Here is a 23,044-nt window from a genome sequence, read left to right on the forward strand (position 1 = left end):
TTGTTACTTCCTCTTTCTCCCGTCGGCCGGGGCTTTTCCAAGCTACACGTTGAGGTGCGCTGTTCCCAGTGTTCCGGGACAATTCAAAAGTTGAGATGTTGATTTCCTGAGAACAGGTAAGTTCCAACCTCCTGTTGTTACCTAGCGAATACTATACCTTTGATCCGCATATCTGTTTTGCGTTCGTTATGAACGAATATGAAGAGCTCGTGAGAAAGAGCCAGCAGGAGATTCGTCACGTGTTCTCGTCTGCTCTCGTCGTTTACTTGGGTTAGGGGTTGGTGCCACAAAACTGAAGTACTATAGTAGGTTCCGCATTCGGATGCACCGCCTTAACCCTGCCATACAATTTGAAGTCCATGAGCGCTCCTCTCATTTGCTCTAGATCTCCCTCTCGGCTTCATCGTCATTTGGCACTCCCGTCACACGCCCCAGCAGTTTCCCCCGCCATCTCTTTCCCCGACGCGGGACCTCTCGCGCGGGGTTCTCCGTCTAGCTCATCCGGGGAATGGGGAGGCAACACGCTGTCGCCGTCGCTTTCTGCATTCTGCAGGTATCGTTCGTGATCTCCGGACGTGTCGTGCATACACTCGATGTTCGACAGGTGCGAGACATTCTAGACAGTCCCTTGTGCAGGGCACTCCGGACGCTTCATCTGCGCGGTAGAAGCCGATGGACTGCAAGACATCCTGCGCACTTTTCAGCGCGAATGTTCAGCGCGAATACTATAAGGAGAGAAGGCGCGACGAACCGAGCCTAATTATGATACTAGACTAATGCGCAAGTGGCGAGACCCTTCGGGAGAGACGTTGGCTGAGACTCATGATCTCCGGGAACAGATTAGCCAACGCGGTGAATGACCTACGATGATAGATCCTCTGCTGCCGCAAACAGTATCAACAACGTACAGGGCGTGTGGGATGCACCTTGTCATAGTCTAGCCTCATACTATTCCACCACTCGACTAGCCACGGATACAACTTAAGCCGGGAACTTCCCACCCCGTAGCGCTCCCCTGTCATGAATGTTTAGCGTAGAGAAGAGAAAATGACAATTTCTAGCGCAAATCCAACAGACATCTACAGGCCGCGTTGCCTAGGCCCCTTGCCCCACTTCTCAACCAAAAAATCGTGCATGAACTCGTACACCTCGCGATTCGCGCCGCGCTTGTATATTGAGTGGTCGCTGTCCGCACGTTAGCCCCCGACGCCTCGCCAGACCGCAGGACAACAGCGGCAACGCACCTGTCGGTAAACATCCGGAAGCGGAACCCGCGCACCTTCTCGGCAGTAAGCATGTCGAGCAGATGTGCCGAGTTGGCGTAGTGCACATTATCGTCCCCACTGCCATGCGCGAAGAGGAAGTCAATGTTGTGGAAGCCCGTGACGTTCGAAATGGAAGCCGTGACGTAGCCATCGGGATTTACTTGCGGCAGGTCCATGTACCGTTCGGTGTAGATAGTATCTAGAAAGTGATGTCAGACATGCATGTGCTGATACATGCGGGCTAGGCGCACCGTAGAGTCGCCAGCTTGTTGGGGGCTAGACTAGTGGTAAGCACGCAGGAAGGTGGTTAGCGCACACGAACACGCACAGCAACAGCCATAGCCAGCGAATGAACACCAGCATTTGCTTCAGCAATCTTGCAGCTCATGAACCCTCCGTACGACTGAGAGGGTCAGTGAGCGTCAAATCATGCAATGCAGAAAGGATAACCACATACCCATCCCCAGATACCAATTCGCTTCGGGTCGACGTACCCCTTCGCAGCCCACAACCTCCAGGCAGCTCGGTCAGTACATGTTTGTCTAGCGGACCTCGCACGACTCACTTCGCAGCATAGATCTGGTCAACCGTCTCCCAGTGTCCAAGATTATCCTTCAAAGGATTCCGCAAGTGCCTGCCCTTGAAACCGGTGCCGCGCCCGTCGACGGTGACGACGACGTACTTGTGGTACGCTGCGAGGAAGTGATGCCAGTCCATAACGTAACGGAGGTCCACCAGCTGCGAGCCTGGGCCGCCGTAGACGTAGAAGAGCACCGGGTACTTGGTCTTGCCCGAGTCGTCCATGCGTGGTGGGCGAATCTCGCGTACGTTCAACTCTGCGAACGTCAATGAGTGAGAGACAGCCACACAAGTAGAAGCCAAATACCATAGCCGTCGTTCGTAATTGTCGTGTGGCTGATCACGGGTAGCTCGTACTGGGCGAGAGTAGCGTTGAGAGCGCTATTATCCGTGAAAGGGTAGTTGAACGCTGCGAAGAGAAATGTAAACAATAACATGAGCTTCTCGCAGTGCTTCCACCTACAAGCGTTGTTCGCCTGAACCATTCTTTGCCATGGCGCATTCGGACCCTGGTACGTCAGCAGGTAAAATTCAGCCTGTGGAGAGAAGCTTGCAGAATAGTATCCAGGCATTGCGTGACTGGTCAACGCGTTCGGTCCCACTATGGTAGTGTTCGTCTTGGGTATAGAGGCAGAATAGAGGTGGCGCTCTAACGATGATGGGTTTGTAGCAAGGAAGTATCTGTTATATTTGCAGTTAGTGGTGGAAAAGACACAAGCATTTGGAGTATATGCGCACACCAAACTCTTTCTAGAGTCCACGGCAAGGATCTCTGTAACTTCCCATTCACCAGAAGTAAGAAATAGTGGCGTGTTCGATGTTGGGGGATGGAAGAGGGCGACATGATTATAACCCTCCTTCGAGGGAACAATGTCGAGATATCCAGCAGTTCCTTCAGCGGACATGCTTGGAGGCAGGGGATGGATGGCATGAATCTGGCAAACACATCAGTACTATTTACTACCGATGCACACACATTACTTACGGCCTCAATCCAACCCTCATCCCCTTCTTCGCCCTCCTGCCCGAGCGTTCTGACGACCTGGCCACGCCCAGTAGCACTCCCCTCGAAATTGAAGAGCACAATGCTGCCATTGACAGCAGAACGACCCAGTTCCTCTACAAGTAGCGTAGAATTGCTCACCCAAGCGACGTCCTGTACAACCCGACTTTCGGGTGCAAGGCGGTGATCCCACGTCAGCTCGAGGCTCGCCTGCGCGACTGCGACAGCTTCGGCGTCGCCTGCAGCCTTCATGTTCTCGTACTGGTCAAGCCCAAAGACGTGTATCGACACCAGCGGATTGCTGTAGCCCGGCTTTGGGTACTTCATCGTGACGTGTCCTGGGTAGGGTACGACCTCGGACGAGTTCTCGGTGGGGTTGTAAATTGGGAAGGTATACTCGTCTACGGCGGTTTCATCGAAGCGCAGGTACGCGAGCTTCGCGGAGTCGGGCGACCACCAGAGTGCGAAATCGGCTGCGAAGACTTCTTCCTCATATACCCAGTCCGGCACGCCATGGAAGAGTGAAGCGTTCCCCGAGGAAGTGATCTGAATGGGCGTGCTGGATGAGGGATGGGGAAGGATGTATAGGTCATTCTGTGTAACGTATGCTATAGCCTGTCCGGTTGGTGACCACTTGGCGTAGGCGGTCAGCGGCGGGTTTGTTGGAGCAATTAGTGGGTGAGTCGTTTGGCTTGTTAAGTCGTGAATGTAATAGTTGCCAAAACTTGAGTGCCGCCATAACTGTATTGTCTAAGATGTATGTTTTGCAAGCTTCAGGAAGGAGCGCACCTTGACGTGGTCCGACTTGATGAGGATGTACTTCATGTCCGACGATAATTCCCAACTAGCCCACGATAGAGGGATATCGTGAATCTGAGAAACAAATTAGACACGAGAATTACTCCTGCCGTGCAGCTCACATCTCTAACGTCGCTCATCGTAACTAGTTTCGTGGTCTTATTCGACTTGAGGTCCACAAGGGATATGTCACCATATTGACTGATTGCAAAGACACCGTCACCAGCTGAGCATGTTATGAGAGACTTCCAGGTACCAAAGCTAACTTGTACACGCACCCTCGGGGACCCAGCGCACGGAACCAGTCTGAGCACTGAACGTTCCGTTAAAAATGTGCTCCATCGTGATGTGCTGCGTCCCGTGAATCTGAAACGAGGTACCTCTGTACGACAAAGCGGCGAATACCCCTATGACTGTAGCAATAGTTACAAGGGTCGAAAGACATATGACAAGCCAGCGCAGCGACGACGGTCGATGATGCTTCTACGGGACCTAGATGTTCAGCATGCTCAAAGCGCAGCAGCAACATCCAGCGCACCTTCCCACCTACAACCAGTTCTCCGTCTTCATCCCCTAAGATGTCTTCCTGCTGCTCCGCATCTCCAGGAGACTTGCGAGAGAGGCTCTTCTCGAGCAACATCTCGTCTTCATCGTCCGGCGAACTCGGTGGATCGAACTCGCCCTCGTCATAGTATGTCACGGGTTTAATGGCTTCTGGAGGATATTTTCCGTCTGCCTGTAGGTTGTATTCGCGGTCTTCATCCTGCGGGACGGGGGAGTAGTCCGGCGTTGGCATTTGTGGTGGACGTCAAAACGCTGCAAGGCGCTTCCGCCTCCCCTCGCCAAAGCAACATGTTTCAGAGCAAAATTGTCCAAAGAATTGCGAAACAGATCTCGCCTATAGATGAATTATGATGACCATAAGACGAAAGAAGCATAAGAAAAAGGCGGGCGATAGAAGTGTCGAGTAAAAGGCGTGCCCATTGCCCAGTAAAATGCATTAAGGGGGAATCGAACCCCCGGCGGGTCGATGGCAACGACCCAGGTTACCACTACCCCATTAATGCCTGTTACATCGGCTAAATCAGTAGCTAATATCTCGATGTCCAGCGGTCTCTGGATTTGTCACTTGCCTGCCACCCGCCCACTAGGTCACCACCGGCAATGGCGAAGCAGGGCTCGTCGACTGGATGGGATCCTGTACTCGTAGTATCTCAAATAATATCGATGCAGACCTTGCATTACCTTACTCTCGCCTTTCTCACTCCTCCTCTTCTTACTCTCTTCGCGGAGCCGTCCTCACTAGAGTATGAAGGTGGCGCAGCCAATGTTGGTATGCCCTCGTCCTGCCCATTAATCCTGATGCTCATTTTATCCAATCATTGGCTGGCCAGGGATGATAATGGACTGGAGACACATGGCAGGAAAGCCAACGTCAACAACGGCGGACCCGTGGGCAACCCTCAACAGTGTATGGAGTGGTGGGAGGCAGGTTGGCGTCGGTGAGGTTGAGGACCGTTGGAACACTCAATTAGACCCCAGGCGAGGTTGGATTATTGCCGCATGCTGGATTGGCGCGTCCTGTGTGAAGTACGTATTCTTCATCCAGGCTTTAACGGCACTCTGACGCATCGTAGCGTGTTCTACCTCTATACTCTTGTCCGCCGCCCACGCCTTATCCTCGACTTCACGTTGACACTACTCTTCAACCACTTGCTGCTGACGACCTACTACACCGCATCTGTGCCGACCTCTCTGTTCTTTTGGCTCATCATGGCTGCGTGCGCGATATTGATGGTCGCCGCGACTGAGCAACTGTGCGTACGCCGTGAAATGCGCGAAGGCTTAACGGTGATTTCGGGGACAACCTCGCGTGCCAGGGAAGCTGGGGACGAGGTCGAAATGGGCAGCCTATTGCGGAGAGACTAGACTTTACAACTTCACGGGATGTACGTCCTTCCGCATTACTTCTGTTTTACCTCTTAAAACCTGGCCGAGTACTTCTAGAGAGATGTAATCTACACTGAATTTGGTCACGCATATTTATTTAAGACTCGCATGTTTTTCACTGTCTGGGTTCGGAGTTAACATCAACGCCTAAACATCTGCTCGACTACACCCAGCTTTCAGTAAGACCTTTTCCAAGAAAAAGAGAAGTCCGCAATTCTTAACGGATGCCGCTTGGTGCGGAAGCAAATACATAAATCTTCTGCCTGCAACAAGGAGGATTGAACGCATATTTGCGGCACTTGTGTTGGAATGGTGTGTGTACATTACTCTTCTGCTGATGAATGGTTGTCGCATTCAGATGCTTTCCCATGACATCCCCTTAGAGTGCCTGGTACTGAATAGGCCGCGGTCTCACTGTATGTTGTGTCTTGATTGACGGTGTGCGGACGCTGTAAATAAACAACTTTCACCCGTTGCCTCTCGTTGCGGAGCTCCGCGTGCTTTCTGGCGACTGGGCTTGAGCTACGCTCAGGCTTTGGCTGGAAACTGAATCCACTGTTGTTTCTGTTTGTGTCGCGTCCAATGACGAACCACCCAAATCTGAAGGCAATGCCGGCTGGTAGTGATATCATGAATCATAGGGATCACTCTGTCCCCGGTGTGGAACATACTGTAATGTGGCGGAGCCGCAGTGTGGCTATTGATATGAAGATGGTGGTTTTGTAGCGCTTGTTTGCCCTCACTATTTCCCGACGATCTTAACCAACGGTACTTCTACAAAGCCCAGCATCTTAGCCCACATGCACCTAAATCGATATCTGTACATGTAGGAAGTTTCAGCGAGAAGTTTACATAAGTGTAGTGTAGTGTTTTAGCGCAAGTCCTTACATGGATTGGCAATCTTCTAAAACGGCTACATTTGGTTACATCCACCCCAGTGAGACTAGAGCAACCTCAGGCCCTCATGTAGCAGTAGTTCTACGGGCCTTTACGAACAAACGGAAAGAAAAGAGACTAGAGCAACCCGGAATGCGTTATACACCAAAGACCCCCCTCCTTTCCTCATTGCGATTATCCCGACACGCACCACAAAGTCCCCTGAAAGAACAGCTTTCTTCCACCTTGGCATGTAAAAGTAATATCGGGACATTCAAGATCATTCATATCGCATATTTCAAGTGCGCCAGGAAGCCGCAGCCAAGCCTTGACTGAGACATTTCAGTGTGGATGAGCCGCCTCCTTGCGAGCGCGCCATACTTACGTAAGGCGGCCTGGAAAGACACCCCTGGGTTGCATATAAAGCTCACCGTGACACCGGCAGCACATAGCAGCTCATTCAACGAAAACGTAGATCTCCAATCCTACATCGCAGCTTAGACATCAACATTCAACTCTGGCAACATGAACGTTGTTATCGTCGGCGGACACGGAAATGTATGCACATTCCGACTTGCTATCCTTGCATCCCTTTTTGCGCGAAACTCATACGGACACAACAGGTCGCGATGCGTCTCACACGCCTGCTCACACCTCGGGCCAATACGAAAATTGTCTCGATCTTCCGGAATCCCGCGCACTCTGACGAGGTTTCCGCTACTGGTGCAACGCCGCTCGTGCTCTCTCTCGAAGACGCTCCTAAGGAGAGGTTCGCTGAAGTTTTTGGAGGAATCGATGTCGTGTATTTTTCTGCGGGGGCGGGCGGCAAGGGTGAGCCTGATCGTACACGCAAGGTCGACTACGATGGCGCACTGAAAGTCTTCGACGCCCTCGAGCTCGTACGTGGCCCCAAGCCGCGGCTGATTATGGTCTCCGCATTGGACGCTCGCGACCGAAACATTCGTCCGCCTCACTACGTAAGAATAGCTTTGATAACGCTAGGAACGAGCAGCAGCTGACGAGAAACGTTGCAGACTGACGAGGACCTAGAGCATTCCGTCGCAGCCTGGAAAATGCTCGGGGCGTATATACAGGCCAAATACGACGCAGACAAGAATCTGGTCGGGCGTACAGCGTTCAAATGGACCATCGTCCGTCCGGGCGCGCTCACAAACGAGCCAGGCACCGGACGGGCGACGGTGGGCAAGGCGCCCCTGAAATCCGTCATATCTGTGAGTGGCGCTGTATTCGCGATATTTTGTGCACGAACTGACTCGCGTATAGCGTGATGACGTCGCACTAACGCTGGCGTTGCTGGTAGACCGACCGGATGCTGCTGGACTGGCCATCGACCTTAACGGCGATAATGACGAGATTGAACAGGCGCTGGACGCCTTCATCAAGAAGGGAGAGACCGACTTTCTCGGCTGACGTGGACTTATGTAAGACGGTAATTATCGTCGATTATACCAGATAATAATGTATTACTAGTAGCACGCCTACGATCGCCCTTTCATTATCTGCTAGTGAGATAGTGCTTAGGCAGCCATTTTGGAACTGTCCAAGCACGGTCCAGAATGCTGCTTGCTATCATCCCAGCAATGGCTTCAGCACTGCAAGCATGGAACGTTAGACCAAATCGATAGATGCGCACGGAGGGACTTTACCAAGCAAAAGCTCGGGGCATGCCATGTCCCGAGAAACCAGCTGAGAGATACTGGCCTTTGAATACCTTCTCGTTACCCGAGGGGTCAATGACGGGACCAACCTAGTAGTGGCTTGTTAAGGCGTACACCACCGGACCAACTGTATACGCACCAATGGATCGCTGGTTTTTGTGAAGCCCATTATACCGGACTATGAGGTCAAATTAACAACGGAATGCACGCATATATAAACCAAAACATACCCATTCAACCTCAGGCTCTCGGCCCTCTTGGTACTTGCCCGGGAAGACGCTTGGCAGAAACATCCTCATCGCCCTGCCAACCTCCTCATTACACACCGAATCGTCGACCTCGTACAGCTCGTACTGCGGCTTCGCAGTCTCGCGCCCACCGCCGAGGGTGACTAGCGGCGCCACCTCGCCCGCCTTTATCGGCCGCGGAAACCAATATTCAAAGCCCTCGTTGCCGGACCACGCAACCTTCGTGATCACGTCTGGGGGAGCAGCAGCGCGGACCGCGAGGACCTGGCCGCGCGTCGGGATAACGCCCTCGGGTCCAGACAGATGCGGAAGGAGGTGCGAGACGTAGGCGTTCGTAGCATGCAGGACATACGAACAGGAGACGCTGCCCGGCGGCGTTTCGGCTGACCATCGGCGGACGGACGAAGGGTCGCTTGTGTCAGACAGTCGTTGAACGGAGGTGACGGGTGTGTGAGTATGCAGATCCATAATGAAATTCGGAGTGTGGTCTTTGGTGAGGTTGTAAAGCAGCCCAACGGTCTTCAGAGGCGATAGGTTGTTGCCTGGCAAGCGCACACCCGGATACGATGCACTGTATTGCTGTTGGCCTACGTCAACGGGGTGCGCCGAGAACAGACAAGACTAGGGTCGTCACAAGTGCGGCCAAAAATCAGCGTACTCACAGCCTGGAGATCTTCCTTGATCGTCCATTCGACGTAACGAACGTCGACGCCTGTCTTCTGAGCGGCGGCAAAGCCTGCTTTCGCGCCGACGTATTCCTTCTCGCTAAAGAACAGCTCTACGTGCCCGCCGGATACGACATCTAGCTCGGCTTCTTGCTTGGCTTCGCGGACAACCCTCAGCAATTCTGCGATGTTGTACCTTTGAAGGGCAACTTCAGGCAGTGCTTCGTCTCGACCATAGACCTTTTCTCAGACGGCAAAGCCCTCATACACAGCAGCAGTGAGATGTCCACCGTTCCGCCCTATACAGCACTTTACATGACGTATGCTTTGAGGGACTGAGACCCGGAGCCGGCTTACCAGTCGCCCCAGAACCTGTAACACGCTCCCGGACATCAGACGCAGACTCAGGACACGAGAACGCGCGAGAGCTAACAGAATTATCTTGCTTCAAGTATTACAGCTTTAACAGGCCGCGGGAGGCCGTTCTCTCGAGCGAAGAGCTTCGCCAGATGATATGCTGCGGATACACCAGTGATCCCGAAGCCAATAATGCAGATATCCGTGTCATTTGTGAGCGTCCCATCGCCGCCAAAGTCCGGTGCAGGTATTATGTCTCGGTCTCTCTGCCAGAATGAGATAGTAGGATTTGGGACCGGGAGAGCCTTGCAAGGAGAAGGGCTAGTTGCTGCGTCTTCAAGAACGGCTTGCTGTTCTGCATGCACGTTCAAAGGTACGGCAAGGCTCAGATGGGGCATATGCATGCTTAGAGGTTAGAGTTCAAAGCCTATCGACGTGCAAGCGCGCTGGAGTATCGTCACGCATCACACGGCAAAGCGAGGGTGACCCGAGTGACGCTGAATGTGACAGCGACGTTTCCGCTACGGTCCTCGGCTCGCCAGACTTGTCTACTGCTTCCTCGATTCCTCCTCCTCCTCTGATACCCATAATTGACACTCGTTTCAAACGCTTGGATACTCAATCTTGACGTAACTTATATACCTGTAGCTTCCTGCACGACTTTACGACTCTGGAAATCTGTCGCCAGTACTTCTAATTACAACCGACGATGGCACAACCACTATTCAACGAGCATCCTCTTCAGGAGTACTTTCAAGGCACGTCGCATACTTAGTACGGTAGTCATATACGTCACTAAAATTCAGGTTGAACAGAGACAGGCGAAGACTCAGAACCTATGCCCGGAAGCGACGCACAGTTCATCGTAGAGGCGGGTCCCAGGGACCCGCTTCCTCAGGAATCGGTAGCTGCTCAGCTCGTCACGAAAGCCCTGCAGCGCGTACACGTGAGTCCTAAAGCACTGCTTGCCACTACTCCTCCCCCCGCTTTCTCCCCTGCCCCACGCTACACGTGCTGCTGGAGCGGTCGGTCGGTCGGAAACGAGTCTCGCTTGCGGCACGTCGTGTCTGATGGGCTCTTTCGCCGCGCGTGCACACATGCATGTTGCTAAGAGATCCCCATCAGACACAGCATGACCTCGGCCTGACTATTCACTCGAGTCGCCTGCCGCTGACATGTCCGTCATGACGCCTGCAGGACGTCTACAACTCGCTGTCTACGCACCGACCGAGCTCATCAAATACGTTTGCGGAACGCTTCAAATACGACGTCATATCATCGTCGCTCCTGTCGATATCACTAGCTGCTTCGCCGAATCCGGCTCGTCGGACATTCAAGCCAGAGATACCTGGTCGTCTGCGTGGTTCCGCAGGAGGCCATTCAAGAGCTTCGAGCACGACTGAAGATGACGAAGCTTTGTCACATCATTACAAAACGGTTGAAGAGTCAACGAACGTACGGGGCACGATAACCGTCGTCTCAGTGGCCGTCGTCGCTTTAGCAGCAGGCTACGAGTTTCTCGGGCTCTTGATGCTTGCGAGCGTCCTTTACTTCGCAAAAGCGGTACGGCCAATACAGGACGTTGCGGATGCACATGCGTTGGTATGTTGAATTGTGCTAAATTTAGCGCAATGCAGCTCACCTCGTTATCACAGACATTAGATGCACTAAATGAGCTCATCTCAGCGGGAAATGTGTGGGACTCGTCAGTTAACGAAGTCATGAGCATTATTGAGAAAGAAGAGCGCAGGTAAGTTTCGTGCAGGGATGGCGATGCAAATCATTGACTGGGATTCAGTCCATCTTCGGGTAACTTCTACGGACCTGCAAGTCCGTTGTTTAGCCTCCGCATCGCTCTGCAGACCTCGCTGCATACTACGCAGAGCCAATGCGACAATGTCCGTCAGCTATTGTCAGCCCTCACTTCGCCACCACAGCTCGCGCAGCTTTCTGAAATGTATGCGCCTGCATCCCCTGTTAAGCCCTCTTTCTTCACTGCCGAGCAACCACGTCCGCTCTCGGACCCAATAGCGGCCTGGAGACGGCGAACATTGTCAACGCCTGCAAAGCAAGCTGCGATAAACAAGCGTGCAACGTGGAGTCCCTCCCGAAGCTCCCTAGCAGCTGCTGCGGAATTGAACGGGAAAGGACGAGCGGAGAAGCGGAGATCTGACGCGGGATCCGTCTTCTTAGCACCCGGCGTGCCATCCTCGAGCATGAGCGCCCCAGCCACCCCGCTATCACAACGGATGCTCGAGCATGTCGAAGAGGAAGAGCAGCGCGACTCAGACCCCGATTTGGCTTATACCAAAGAAGAAGACGTCTTCGGTGTTGCAGCATTAAATATGCAGCGGAGACGCAGGATGCCTGGTATGGAGACATTCAGTCCTCCGCCGCCAAGCTACTCCAGCACAATCCGCCCGCTGTTTGACCACCATTCGCTTGGTCATAGTCCGCATAACTCTATTTCGAGTGTCTCTTCTCCCTCGCGATTCACGCTTCTTCAGACCAATCGCCACCCACTATCTTTGTCGTCACTGCACCTTGCTCTCCACGGTGCGCTCGGAGCGAAGCGTTATGCCTGTGCTCACCTGCTCGCTCTCCGTTTCGAGGAAGACGCGGACGATGAAACGTATTGGGAAGACGTGCGCTCTGTTATGGCACTCCTGACGAGTACCTGCCAAGATGCATCAGCCAGTTTGCTATCGGCGCTTGACGAAGCGGAGAAGAAACGCATGAAGGATGAGCGTCCAAGCACCGAGTCACTGCTGGGCAGCTCGCGCGAGAGCAGTCTGTCACCGGAAGCTCCTAGCAAGCAATCAGTATCGCGATCTGCCAAGATAATGGCTGAAATGATTTCCTTCGCACCTATACCAAGTCATCTCACCAGGTTTGCGACGCATGTCGACGCGGTATCGTCAGCACTGAACGACGCGAGGGAGCACTTAGAGCAGTGCGTGGTCTCCATACGTGAAGACAAGCACCCGGATACATCGTTACAACCCGCCGGCGTTAATTACTCGCTCGATCCTTTCAGCGCTGAAGGCAACAGCGAGAATCCCGCCCTACAGGCGTACGACAGGTTGCGCAAAGAACTTGGGTATGCTCTGCGGGAATGCGAGCGCGGACGGGAACAGCTTCTAGCTATTCTGGTGCCTGCCAAGCCTGAGCCGGAGACCGACGAAGAAGACGAGTTCGCCGACGCACTTCCACCTCTCGCGCACGATCTCAGTAGCGAAGACTCGACCAGCCCCGACTCTGCGTTCTCGGAACGGAACAGCACCTTCGAGATCGCGGCACCCGACCTCGAACGCACGCCGCAACCGCTAGACGATGCAACTGAGCGCCTGTTAATGGACGCTTCGTCGCAACACCTGCCGCCATCGGGTATCGAGCAAGTCTTTGAGGCGGACACGGGCGCCTCGTCTGGCTTCACACGCGAACGCTCAAAGCTGTCGCGTGAAGAGCGCATCCAACTTGCCAAGGCGCGTAGGGAGAGCGGGTTAGCTGGGCTTGCTGTGTACGTTCCGCAGGTCGAGGTGAAGCCCCAGCGCGAGCAGTGGGGCCCTGGCGGAGAGGTTGTACAGGAACTGAAGGACGTCATCTGGAAGGTCGGTGAGAAGCGGCGGAAAATGAGCGAACGCGCAGGTAGCCTTGGTGCAGTGCAATACCCGCCCAGTCTACCTATTGATGCGTGCAAGTCGAGGCATGATGTGGGCGGCGTTGATGCTATGTCGTCGCCAGCTGCAAGTGTTGAGAGCGTGTCATGATACGCGTGTCATAGTTTGGGTCTTTGGGTTCCATAAGCTACCTTATGGCTAATATTTCGCCTTTCTCATCACATATATATTGTTGCGTCTGCACTCTTCCCATGACATGAGCACTAAGTCTCTACCTACATTTTATATACATTTTGTCTCTCTCTCGCTAGATACTAAAGACTTATTGCTTATGCCATGTACCCACCTCCAGGGGAGCGAGCTCCACTCGGTAGGTGCGTATGATGTAAGTGCGCCTTTAGCCTTCGCATATCTACTCTAGCAGTGACGGCGTTACCTACGTACCTACTAACCACGATCCGGAGACTTGCAAGATGAAGTATCCTGGTGGATGTTACTGCGGACAAATCCGCTACAAAGTGGACTTGCAATCCCTAGACGAAGCTCGCACGTCCATATGTCACTGCAAGAGCTGCAAGGTTTGTCCTTGTTGCATCCGGTCGCATGCGTCTCATATATTTTCCCAGAGATACTTCGGCACAGGCTTCGGCTTGACGACAAAGATACCGAAGGGCACGCTTAGGCTTACAGAGGGCACGCCCAAAGAGCATGTCAGCAACAATGGCTCCACAAACCTCCGTCGTGAGTTCTGTGGCATGTGCGGAACAGGCATCCTGGAATACGGCGTACGTCTCGTTTCCTCTGTGCTCTTTGCCTATGCTAACCGCTGACGTGTAGGAGGAGGCGGCCCCGAAGTTCCGATACGTCATGACCGGCACGTTCGACCAGCCTGGGGCATTTCCGCCAAAGGGCGAGTTCTTCTGCAGAGATAGAGAGAAGTGGATGCCTGAGATTTCGAGTGAGTGACAATCATACTCCGGAGGTAGTGCCGATGGTAATGGCGGTTGCGATGCAGATATTTTCCACAAGCAGGAGATCAAAGAGTAGCAAGCAGTACTAATGCTAAGCTCTTGTGCCAGTGACGTCCCTTAGTCTTGACAGTCTTTGAATTTCCTTTTCTCCCGTGTTCCGAACAGAGCAGCGTATATGATGATTGTTTACTTGGAGAGTCTTTCGACAGCCCGCTCAACCTCGTGGACGCCTAGATAGTAACACACGTACAAACAAACACCTGCAGCACTGCCTCAAAGAACATAACCTCGGCATGCAGCAGGTACGTTTCCTTCAGAATCTTGCCATGCTTCACTCAGCGTTTGTGGAAGGGTTCTATCGTTTGGATGTAAAATTTACCACTGGGGCTCAACAGACAGAAGCTGACGAGCGAAGCGCACGACAGCCGCGTAAAGATGCCAACTTACAGCAACGCCTTCTCTTCCTCGCATAGATGTGAGAGTGCATCAATTGTAACTCAGCATATTCAAAGCACTCATGGCGTGGATTGGACGTAATGCCGTTTGGATGACATCCGACACATGCTTGGTAGGTACGAACACGGATCGATGTTGGTCTTCTCCTCAGTGCACACCAAGATGATTACCCGTGAGCTGTTTTTCATTCATCGCCCTCCGGAGCCTCATCTGCGGTCCCACGACAACCCCCATCACGAAACGCTTGCCCCCACCACTGACCGCATTCGGAATTTGCGAGCCACCTGGTCCTTGTCATCGTCGTTCCGGCACCTTCCCGCCTGTCACTCGCCTATCATCTCATCGCGGGCTCCGCGGACAGCGCTCCATCATGAAGGTGTGTTCGCGCGCAGCGCCATTGACTGTTCATCACCCACACGATGTAAAGACCACTGATATCTCTCACCGCCGTCAGTCCTGAAGCCCGTTCTGCAAACGGCCGTCTCGCGCGGACTCCTCTTCCCTGAGTGCAGGCACACCAGCCGCGGCCAACGTTTTGGGGGCACTGTGCGCTGGAGGCGTGCGTGTACACGCAGGTGGCCGGCGCCACAAAGGTCAAAACCTCGGATGAATATGCTGCGCATGTCGACATGGCGCCACGCGCACCGCAAGCACGCAGTGGAGAAGCCGTGCGAAGCACCTGCCCCGCCGATGCCGCTTGTGCGCGGTGCCCGTTCTCAGGGCCCATGCTTGTGACCTGTTTCGCCATCAGGCAGAGTCAGACCTTAGCGGCCCTGGACGCGCGTGCCCACGCTCCGATCAAGGGTTGCAGCCCCGTACACTCTTATCGGTACCGTATCGTACTGTTCAGCGTGCGTTTGGACGGTGCGTGTGCAACGCGTGCGACGTGCGCGAAGGCTCTGAGCTGCTCTCCCAATGTCAAACGTCGCGTCTTCCGTCCTTTGCCGCTGTCTCGCGGAGAAAGCCTGTCTGGGATCGCATCATTTTCTAGCCGTTGTGCGCCTCCTGGCGCACTGAATACGCAGCTGATCGGCGCCGCCCACTGTTTCGCGGCCAGTACGGCATCGCCAGGCCTGCAGCTCGTGCCCTGAATAAGGAGCATTTTGGCTAGTCAGCCCAGAGTACTCCCGCGAAGCCGACCGGAGGTGAGAATAAGGTTGGTTTCTGGGGGATGTCTTACATACTGGCCGCAGGCCATGCTGTAGCCATCACCGAGGCTCGTCTCGCTCGTCGAAGGCCCGTGTCGTAGATCCCTTCCCACTAGCCAATGAGGACGTCCTGATCAGCCCTCAAAGACCGTTCAGGACGGGAATCCTCCAAGGTATTGGGATGCAGTGTTCCCCGATAGTATTGGGGCGTTGGTTATCCAGGCGAAATTGCTTATTTCTCGCTAGGAGGAACGTAACAAAGTGCAGTGCACGGCTCTGGCAGCACTGCTCCGACCTCCGACAGCGTGTTGTCGTGATATTGAGCGGTATTGGGAGCACGCATCTGGCAGACGCTGACCCGGCCGCCAATGATGCTGGCCCTTGTATAACTTTTACAGTAAGAGCCTCAAGGTTTCGGGGCGGTGTACGTATGCACGCCGTCCTTGTATTTGCCGGTGTGAAGATATTGCTACCGCGGGCCATTTCTTTGACAAATACCTCTCAGATTCGCCCACCACCGCCTCGCCTAGCGCAGCCGTGATGTGCTCCGCTCGAAGCAGGCATCCGCGCCACAAACACTCTGCAGTGTTAGGAACAAGGGCAAAATGGCCCGGGGAAGGGCTGTTATGGTGCCGGTCAGACCACTCCCAGGCCCGCAGAACGGTTCTTGGCCCCAGCTTCGCCGTCGGGTGACTGGATTAACGACATGGCGGCCTTGTGCGGCTTGCGGAGTACATACAATCGCTGTAGATTAACAAAATATGATGATATGTTTTGGAGAACAGGCCAGGCATGAGAACATTTTTGATTCCGTGATGATGGGAGGATGAATCTAGATTCGCTTGCAGGCGTTACGCGCAGTGAAAACGAGGGCTCGCCGAGGCTGAACACAACCACGACCACGCCCACAGTCGACAACCCCGACGACGTGCTGACGGTCCCCTCATCGCCATCAGCAGTCTAGACGTTCCTTCAAGCGTTGTCGGCATCATTCCCGTCGTTTTCGGAGACGCACACTGCGGCTCGGTTACTCGGGAAGTCAGAGGGTGTGTGTTGCATGTCCTGTTGATCTTAACGGCCGGAAAAACCCCTCCCAACTCGGCCCTGGTAGTATACGGTGCGTATGCCCACGCCTTAAATGAAATGTTTCTTGTTTCGCTGATACGAATCCAGACGCAGAAAGTCGCCCCGAAAGTCGTTCCAAAGCTCGCTGCAGGACTTCGCTACTCCTTTCCCTTTTACCTCTGAACTACGCGCGAGATGTCGTCGGGAGAGGCCCATCTTTCGTCTCAGCATCAGCAGTCTCAATGGTCCCAGCAGCCGCACCTGTTGCCACCGCTGCACACCCAAGCCTCTTTCCCTTCCCCTTCCACCCCCTCCTCTTCCATCAGCGAGCAACATTACCCGCCGTACTACACCCAATCTAGTCAGTCCTCGCTCAACGAGCCCAGCATTGTCGACCAGAGACAGTCCACCTCGTTGTCGCTCAATCTGTCTGGGTTAAGCGTGACCTCGCCAACCAACTTATCCCCGATTCACCCGTCCGTATCACCCATAACTCCCATCAGTCCTTCCAATGCAGCTCTCCACCAGAGTGCGCTGACTGCCCACCACAGCCTGCATCATACCCACGTCCAGCAGCCGTTCCAGTTCGCTCCTCCTGACCAGGGCGTCCGCTATGATGAGTCGCAGTACAACGATTATCCAGGCGGCCGGCGGATCACGAGCAGCCGTTCTTCGTCATCATCTGAAAAGTCCGTCCCCCGAAAACGCAGTTTCACCTCGGGAAACGCTCTGGCCCCTCCTGCGGAAGAGTCTGCCGCGACACCTGTCTCAGGCACGTACGACCACTCTAACGGCGCCGGGCCCATGGATACATCACCCTATGACGAGGTCGAGATGAGTTATGGGGGACTCGACACGGAAAACAGCCCCATTGATGGGAGCACGAGCGGGGGAGAACAGGACGAGCAGGCAAAGGCATCGGAAGGACAGGGCGGCGCAGGTGTATCGACATCTCAGTCCGCAGGGCCGTCTGCGCCCGTCCCCAAGCCGTTGGGCACGAATAACTTTGTGACGAAGCTCTACCAGTAAGTGTCGATGACGGCGCGATGGGGACGAGTATTCATCGTACGCAGGATGATAAACGACCCCAAGTCAGCTCAGTTTATCAGCTGGACAGAGCTGGGCACTAGGTGGGTCACTTGTGCTATGACTATACTGATGGCTAACAGCGAGGTCCAGTTTCGTTGTGTCCAATGTCGGTGAATTCAGCCGAACGATCTTGGGCTCGCACTTCAAGCACAATAACGTACGTGGCGCCTTCTAGACTGCGGTGGATATTTTTATGAAAATTTGCGACAGTTTTCGAGTTTTGTGCGCCAGCTGAATATGTACGGGTTCCACAAGATCAATCGCGTAGGTGATATCGGTCGTTGAGTGATTCCAGCGATCTGACCGCATTTTTCACAGACGCCGCGCGCGCAGCGCACCTCGGCAGACGTACAAACATGGGAGTTCTCCCATCACAAGTTCCTGCGTGGGCGACCGGACCTGCTTGAGGAAATAAAGCGTAAGGCACTCGAGCCTGACCCGTCCTTGAAGCAGCGTGTGGAGCTTCCGGGAGAGGTTGCAGCTCAGTTATCGCAGATGCGTGACGACAATCGCAGGCTGGTCCAAGCTCTCAACACCGAAAGGCAGAAAATGGACCGTTTAACGAGTGTCACCAAAGCATTGTACGACGTTATGGTCAAGGTCTTCCCAGGGCATGGTATGGATATTATGTGCTATTATTGACGCATGAATTCACTTTTTTCTCCTTTTTAGTACCTGTCGCCTTCCCGGCAGACCTGCTGGATGCCAACGACAGCCCTAACATCATGATCACGTCTCCGACTTCGACAGGGATGCATTCGCACTTTCCTCCGTCCCTGTCTTCCCTCAGCAACAACCCCTCGCTCCATTCGTTGCATTCGCTGAGCCCGGGCTCGTCCCCGACCGCACCCGAGTTCCCGTCGCATAATCACACGCCGCACAACCTCTCGCGACAGCACTCATTCCAGCATGTCACTGACTATGGCGCCCCATCGATGCACGGGCACCACGGCATGCCCACGTCAAGGTACGACTCTGCCATGGCGACGCCTCTGCCCCCTTCACCCGGCCCGATGGACGTTTTTGAGGATGCTCAGGGTCGCAAGCGGCAGCGGACGAACCCGGAGGATGGTGGCGCGGGCAAAAAGGGCAGTCGCGCGCGCAGCGACTCGGCGCCGCTGGGTGGGTATGGGCTTACCTCTGGCTGGCCGCAGACCAGACCGCGCAGCGGCAGCGGCATGCAGTCGAACCGGGTCAACCCCGGCCGCCGCGACGAGCTCCCGGTGCCCAACATTGGGTCGCTCTCCCGCGGGCACACGCTGCCAATGCTGTCAATTCCCGGAGTTGGAAAGCCGTCTCAGTCTTCAAGTTAAATATGCTCCTTTGCGTTGTGGTGTACGCTGAAACGTGCAAGCTGCTGCCTGTGATCTGGACGCTATCGTTCGTCTTTGTAGGACTATCGGGTGCCTTCCGTTCTTCTCACCTTCCTTTGGCTGCGAAATCGTCGGTCATTTCTCTTCTCGCTATCGTGCACTCGCTGGCGGTGTCATTGCTCGCCTTACCTCTCACTCTTGTTTCTGTGCCCCCTGTGCGTGCGAGGTCGTTTCGTCTGTCTGGATCCTTGATTCCCTCTACCACGCATACCACATCTACATCGCTTCGTCGTCTCGCTCGTCGATATTCTTCACCTACTCTCACTTTGCTCTCCTAAGTTACCCTCCAGATACCCGTGATATCTTCTTGTTGCACTTGCGACAGAGTTGCTCATATACTGCTTCGGCTCTCTAGGGTTGGGTTTCGTTCGTTTGTTTTGCCATCTTAAATCACATAGATGTACCAGTGTCATGAAACAAAATATCTCTCACAAAACATGGATCGACACTGGGCTGTTGTTGTACTCGAGTTTTCAAAGCTGTCTTGTTTGTAGTACCGTTCATTTGCAATTCAGCATATTAGACGAAGAGGGTCGCGGCATGTCTCGTCCGTGATTTTCAACGGATGCTGTGATGCACGAGCTACGCAAAGCCCCAATCTATCTTTTTCTTCCACATCTCCAGACCCACACCGCATCCGAAAGGTCTCGTGAACACTCTAGCGAAGTTGACGATGATGCCAGACGTGATATACTGGATGTAAACATGTTAACAACCCAGAGCATCTAATTCACACCGGAACACGATAGAGTTCGAATGGCCGAGGTTCCTTCTCATTGGAACGTTTGTAGAGCTGAATTAAGGCTACGGATCTGCGATAGTGCCTCACCCTGTGTGTGCGGCGGACACGCTTCCTCGCTAGAAGCACCATCTTCATAATGTACATCTCGTCCCCGCATACACGAGCATGCGCTACTCCTACGGATAAAGACGGCGCCCTGGGCCAGGCCTGTGCCGGGCAATGATATGCACCGACCTCATGCACATGCGCCGCAGAAAAGTGCGCACAATGTCGTGCTCGCCTTTGCGGGAGAGACATAGAGACATCAGGACATTTCCGCTTGGACCCCACTCGGGTCTGCAATTCTAGCCGTGATGGCTCCTCTTCAGGCGGACGAGCATCACTGTGGTCCTTCTGGCATCTATGACAGGAGTTTTGAGTACCTGAGTACCTGAATGCATATACATCGCGGCACACGACTGGAACTCCCGTCTCCAACTACAGCACTTGCCATTTTAGCTTCGTCCTCCCCGAAGCGCCAGCACTAGCTCCTCACGTTTTTGAGCAGGCCTACGTGCGTGATTTTGGTTCAAGGGTGAGAGCGGAGAGCCTAGGGGCTATGGTGCTTGGGCTTGAACTCTGATACTATCAGGATCTGCACAATAGAATAAGAGGCATCCAGAAGACGGAAGCCACGACGTAACGCACTAGTCCGCCAAGGTTCATCTTCATCGCACTTGAATTCGACATTTTCGTGTCCATCAAGAGCGGAAACATATGGAAGTCCGGGCGCAGAACCTCTGGTTCGTCTTACACAGAGTTTCATTAGTGGAGCAGGATCGTATGGTACATCTGAAAGGGTATATGTCCGGAAGACTACAACATCCTGAACAAACCACTATCAGAATCGAAACGGTAGATTATGTCAGGTAGTCCACCTATGCATGCCCGTTCGTCCCGTTTGTTTGAGGGACAGAGTCCTGAGAGTGTGTCCTACTGGGCGGATGCGGTGGAAGGGCTTCTGCCTGTGGAAGCGGCGGTGCCACGGGAAGCTCGTATTGAGGTCCGCTGAGCGTCATATAATGCGCCGGAACAGGGTCTTGCTCAAGATACTGCAATAGTGATGGCTGCCCTGGCACGGCGATGTCCACTGCATCCAGCAAGAGGCTGCAAGCACTATAAGAAGACGGGCTGAACGGAGTTTGGGCCGCACTTACTTGCACTCGTCTTGTAGCCGCTTGATCTTCTCATTGGCAAGTGCTAGTTCCCTCTCATACTTTTCATGCGCCTGTGTGCTGTGTCGTTGAGAACGCTTCCTTCAGAGGGAACCGAGGCGCGTGGCGTAAGGACCACTTACGGCGGTGACCACTTCGTATCTCTCCTTCATAGTCAGAAACCTATGACAGTATAAAAACGACCAGGTAATACGATAGGGAAGCGGCAACATACTTTTCCTTGTATCGTGTCGTTCTCTGAAGCGGAGGAGCCTGGCAAGCTGTGCTCAGTAAGGTCAACTTTCAGACCAACCAGATAGTCGCGTACCGGGGGTGCCTTCGCTTTGTCGCTGTTGTCTACTCGTGATACAGCACCATTAGAGTCTGTACGATCTATCTCAGGCCTTGAAGAGCATGCAGTGCTGTCCTCCATGTTGCAAACGGTGGAGGCTGAAGATAACAGAGAACGGATAAGTTTCAGCAGAACACGGCTTTGCACTTGGCGCCAGCGGGCTAATTCCGTCTCAACCTTCGACCATCATCTGCTCCCTGTAGGCTGTAATTCCAAACCAAATACTGGCGGCGACGGCGACGTATCTAGCTGAAACTTCCTACTGACGACTCTGCTGCACCTGTGATCTGGCTCGTGTCCGAAACGTGGCTCTGGCTTTGCTCTGGCTTGCTGTCTGGTCGTCTGGCTGCCTTGTTCTCTTGCCGTTCCGTCTAGTGTTCTCAACTTTTCCGCAAGAACACTACGATGCCAGCGCTGTTCCGAGGAAAAGGTAACACGGATGGCCCAGACTTACCTGTGGGCTGAATAGCGCGACAGCCCGCTTCAGCCCCTCCGTGCCGAACATCGTACAGGTCGCCTGGGGTACGTGAACCAGGAGGAGACGTACTCAGGATACTTAGCCAGCCCGTTCTACGATTTCATAGCCAAATGTGGTGGTACTCTCGCCGGCGAACACACGTTAGGCGTTGACTATTTTTTTTGCGACGGGAGAATAGACCCGTGGTACTCCAGGTGCGCTCTTGACTATCTTTGCCACGTATATGCGTACTAAATGGCGCCCAGATGGACTGAGAAAACTATAGTGGTCAGTACGCTGCTTCCGGAGTGTGCCTGTCGGCTTCAAGGAGCGCACAGGTCTTCCATTGGAGATGGGTGTCGAATGCCGCCTTCGCGAGATTTCCGGTACCTATCGCTCCATATGTTCTAAACGGTACGTCATCCAGTAGCCTCCTCTACGACCATAACAGCGTAACAATGAGGGTTCAGGCTACAACGACACAGACAGGACGATGTTGGTAGGCACTCATAGGCTATCTCGAAGTGAAGAGCAACCGCAGGAGAAAGTGAAGACACTCGCAGAAGATCACCAACAATCTGTCTCTTTCGATGAAGGAACGTCCAGTGTCACCTTGGTAGACGAACTATCTGTAGACAAGGCTGTCAAGATTCCCTTTATCGACTTTACCAAGGTCAAAGCCTCGCGCCAGAAACCTGGATCTCGACTTCGCATCCACAAAATTCGTCAAGGCGAGCGACTGATAGTTAAACGGGAACAGCCGTCTGTGTGAGTGTGTAGTTATGTATCCTAGGGACCTTGGGCTTATATACTGCTAGTGCTCTGCCCTTCCACTCCGGGATCGGCCTTGTCCCTCGACTATCTATCCACGATGCTCGCCGATGTCTCCGCCACATTAAGATCACTAAAAGCGCACTCGTCATACACAACGGCCAGCATCTCGGCAAGAGACTACGATGTGGTTATCCTGCGAAGCCATCTTCCTAGCACTTTCGCCTTATGTTCTGTCGTCGCTGTCCAGCATCCGCTCTCTGACTGTCCTTTGCATGTTACATGTAGCCTCTAAGTGTCTTGATAATGTGAGCTTTTAGCAATAGATGCGTTTTCAGTCGTGGCAAACTCCCTGTTCTCCTAAACCATCAGCCTGTCTTTCTGAAC

At 53.8% G+C, this 23,044-nt stretch overlaps 8 protein-coding genes and 1 non-coding gene across 9 annotated transcripts; 6 read left to right on the forward strand and 3 right to left on the reverse strand.

The window, feature by feature from the left end:
- Positions 1-208: 208 nt before the first annotated feature.
- PHACADRAFT_130177 (uncharacterized protein) lies at positions 209-4,655 on the reverse strand. The gene is made up of 15 exons (XM_007400921.1): positions 4,184-4,655; positions 3,924-4,128; positions 3,768-3,871; positions 3,637-3,720; positions 2,830-3,588; positions 2,583-2,779; positions 2,308-2,525; positions 2,152-2,253; positions 1,831-2,101; positions 1,723-1,777; positions 1,594-1,668; positions 1,517-1,541; positions 1,245-1,464; positions 752-1,185; positions 209-696 (listed from the first exon to the last, which is right to left on the reverse strand). Exons 1-14 carry the CDS (start codon positions 4,439-4,441, stop codon positions 1,080-1,082), a joined length of 2,679 nt encoding a protein of 892 aa, XP_007400983.1. The 5' UTR covers positions 4,442-4,655; the 3' UTR covers positions 209-696; positions 752-1,079.
- Positions 4,642-4,712, reverse strand: PHACADRAFT_t144. The gene has a single exon. It is a non-coding gene; the product is annotated as a tRNA-Gly (tRNA).
- A 116-nt stretch (positions 4,713-4,828) lies between these two features.
- Positions 4,829-5,734, forward strand: PHACADRAFT_264163 (uncharacterized protein). The gene is made up of 3 exons (XM_007400922.1): positions 4,829-4,978; positions 5,040-5,235; positions 5,283-5,734. Exons 1-3 carry the CDS (start codon positions 4,873-4,875, stop codon positions 5,572-5,574), a joined length of 594 nt encoding a protein of 197 aa, XP_007400984.1. The 5' UTR covers positions 4,829-4,872; the 3' UTR covers positions 5,575-5,734.
- Positions 5,735-6,919: 1,185 nt separating this feature from the next.
- Positions 6,920-8,240, forward strand: PHACADRAFT_264166 (uncharacterized protein). Its single transcript, XM_007400923.1, has 4 exons — positions 6,920-7,029; positions 7,095-7,448; positions 7,506-7,703; positions 7,756-8,240. Exons 1-4 carry the CDS (start codon positions 6,997-6,999, stop codon positions 7,900-7,902), a joined length of 732 nt encoding a protein of 243 aa, XP_007400985.1. The 5' UTR covers positions 6,920-6,996; the 3' UTR covers positions 7,903-8,240.
- Positions 8,241-9,977: 1,737 nt separating this feature from the next.
- On the forward strand, positions 9,978-13,458 carry PHACADRAFT_264171 (uncharacterized protein). The gene is made up of 5 exons (XM_007400924.1): positions 9,978-10,178; positions 10,236-10,366; positions 10,618-11,022; positions 11,076-11,170; positions 11,219-13,458. Exons 1-5 carry the CDS (start codon positions 10,130-10,132, stop codon positions 13,188-13,190), a joined length of 2,652 nt encoding a protein of 883 aa, XP_007400986.1. The 5' UTR covers positions 9,978-10,129; the 3' UTR covers positions 13,191-13,458.
- Positions 13,459-13,513: 55 nt separating this feature from the next.
- On the forward strand, positions 13,514-14,087 carry PHACADRAFT_166415 (uncharacterized protein; the record flags this gene model as incomplete). The annotated part of the gene is made up of 4 exons (XM_007400925.1): positions 13,514-13,618; positions 13,667-13,825; positions 13,878-13,998; positions 14,056-14,087. 4 exons carry the CDS (start codon positions 13,514-13,516, stop codon positions 14,085-14,087), a joined length of 417 nt encoding a protein of 138 aa, XP_007400987.1.
- A 2,419-nt stretch (positions 14,088-16,506) lies between these two features.
- PHACADRAFT_264175 (uncharacterized protein) lies at positions 16,507-19,579 on the forward strand. The gene is made up of 7 exons (XM_007400926.1): positions 16,507-16,732; positions 16,789-17,705; positions 17,754-17,810; positions 17,860-17,926; positions 17,980-18,033; positions 18,088-18,385; positions 18,442-19,579. The coding sequence occupies exons 2-7, from the start codon at positions 16,876-16,878 to the stop codon at positions 19,080-19,082; spliced, it is 1,947 nt and encodes a 648-aa protein (XP_007400988.1). The 5' UTR covers positions 16,507-16,732; positions 16,789-16,875; the 3' UTR covers positions 19,083-19,579.
- A 1,099-nt stretch (positions 19,580-20,678) lies between these two features.
- On the reverse strand, positions 20,679-21,447 carry PHACADRAFT_264178 (uncharacterized protein). The gene is made up of 6 exons (XM_007400927.1): positions 21,406-21,447; positions 21,313-21,350; positions 21,221-21,260; positions 21,081-21,151; positions 20,802-21,030; positions 20,679-20,749 (listed from the first exon to the last, which is right to left on the reverse strand). Exons 3-5 carry the CDS (start codon positions 21,248-21,250, stop codon positions 20,802-20,804), a joined length of 330 nt encoding a protein of 109 aa, XP_007400989.1. The 5' UTR covers positions 21,251-21,260; positions 21,313-21,350; positions 21,406-21,447; the 3' UTR covers positions 20,679-20,749.
- A 1,249-nt stretch (positions 21,448-22,696) lies between these two features.
- Positions 22,697-23,008, forward strand: PHACADRAFT_264180 (uncharacterized protein). The gene has a single exon (XM_007400928.1). It carries the CDS (start codon positions 22,758-22,760, stop codon positions 22,950-22,952), a length of 195 nt encoding a protein of 64 aa, XP_007400990.1. The 5' UTR covers positions 22,697-22,757; the 3' UTR covers positions 22,953-23,008.
- The last annotated feature ends 36 nt before the right edge of the window (positions 23,009-23,044 follow it).

Source organism: Phanerochaete carnosa (genome assembly GCF_000300595.1).
Source record: "Phanerochaete carnosa HHB-10118-sp unplaced genomic scaffold PHACAscaffold_11, whole genome shotgun sequence".
NCBI classification, from domain to species: domain Eukaryota; kingdom Fungi; phylum Basidiomycota; class Agaricomycetes; order Polyporales; family Phanerochaetaceae; genus Phanerochaete; species Phanerochaete carnosa.

Excerpts from the sequence above, each read along its gene's own strand:
- PHACADRAFT_130177 (XM_007400921.1), bottom strand. The coding sequence starts at position 4,441 with ATGCCAACGCCGGACTACTCCCCCGTCCCGCAGGATGAAGACCGCGAA. Across the intron at positions 2,526-2,582 it reads GACTCTAGAAAGAGTTTGGT|ATACTTCCTTGCTACAAACC; the intron begins GTGCGCATATAC and ends CAAATATAACAG. Across the intron at positions 1,186-1,244 it reads TTCCGGATGTTTACCGACAG|CGACCACTCAATATACAAGC; the intron begins GTGCGTTGCCGC and ends ACGTGCGGACAG.
- PHACADRAFT_264163 (XM_007400922.1), top strand. The coding sequence starts at position 4,873 with ATGCAGACCTTGCATTACCTTACTCTCGCCTTTCTCACTCCTCCTCTT. Across the intron at positions 4,979-5,039 it reads AGGTGGCGCAGCCAATGTTG|GGATGATAATGGACTGGAGA; the intron begins GTATGCCCTCGT and ends TTGGCTGGCCAG. Across the intron at positions 5,236-5,282 it reads ATTGGCGCGTCCTGTGTGAA|CGTGTTCTACCTCTATACTC; the intron begins GTACGTATTCTT and ends GACGCATCGTAG.
- PHACADRAFT_264166 (XM_007400923.1), top strand. The coding sequence starts at position 6,997 with ATGAACGTTGTTATCGTCGGCGGACACGGAAAT. Across the intron at positions 7,030-7,094 it reads TCGTCGGCGGACACGGAAAT|GTCGCGATGCGTCTCACACG; the intron begins GTATGCACATTC and ends CGGACACAACAG. Across the intron at positions 7,449-7,505 it reads ACATTCGTCCGCCTCACTAC|ACTGACGAGGACCTAGAGCA; the intron begins GTAAGAATAGCT and ends GAAACGTTGCAG.
- PHACADRAFT_264171 (XM_007400924.1), top strand. The coding sequence starts at position 10,130 with ATGGCACAACCACTATTCAACGAGCATCCTCTTCAGGAGTACTTTCAA. Across the intron at positions 11,023-11,075 it reads TTGCGGATGCACATGCGTTG|ACATTAGATGCACTAAATGA; the intron begins GTATGTTGAATT and ends TCGTTATCACAG. Across the intron at positions 11,171-11,218 it reads ATTGAGAAAGAAGAGCGCAG|TCCATCTTCGGGTAACTTCT; the intron begins GTAAGTTTCGTG and ends ACTGGGATTCAG.
- PHACADRAFT_264175 (XM_007400926.1), top strand. The coding sequence starts at position 16,876 with ATGTCGTCGGGAGAGGCCCATCTTTCGTCTCAGCATCAGCAGTCTCAA. Across the intron at positions 17,706-17,753 it reads TTTGTGACGAAGCTCTACCA|GATGATAAACGACCCCAAGT; the intron begins GTAAGTGTCGAT and ends CATCGTACGCAG. Across the intron at positions 17,811-17,859 it reads TGGACAGAGCTGGGCACTAG|TTTCGTTGTGTCCAATGTCG; the intron begins GTGGGTCACTTG and ends AGCGAGGTCCAG.
- PHACADRAFT_264178 (XM_007400927.1), bottom strand. The coding sequence starts at position 21,250 with ATGAAGGAGAGATACGAAGTGGTCACCGCC. Across the intron at positions 21,152-21,220 it reads GATACGAAGTGGTCACCGCC|GCGCATGAAAAGTATGAGAG; the intron begins GTAAGTGGTCCT and ends CACAGCACACAG. Across the intron at positions 21,031-21,080 it reads CGGCTACAAGACGAGTGCAA|CCTCTTGCTGGATGCAGTGG; the intron begins GTAAGTGCGGCC and ends TAGTGCTTGCAG.
- PHACADRAFT_264180 (XM_007400928.1), top strand. The coding sequence starts at position 22,758 with ATGCTCGCCGATGTCTCCGCCACATTAAGATCACTAAAAGCGCACTCG.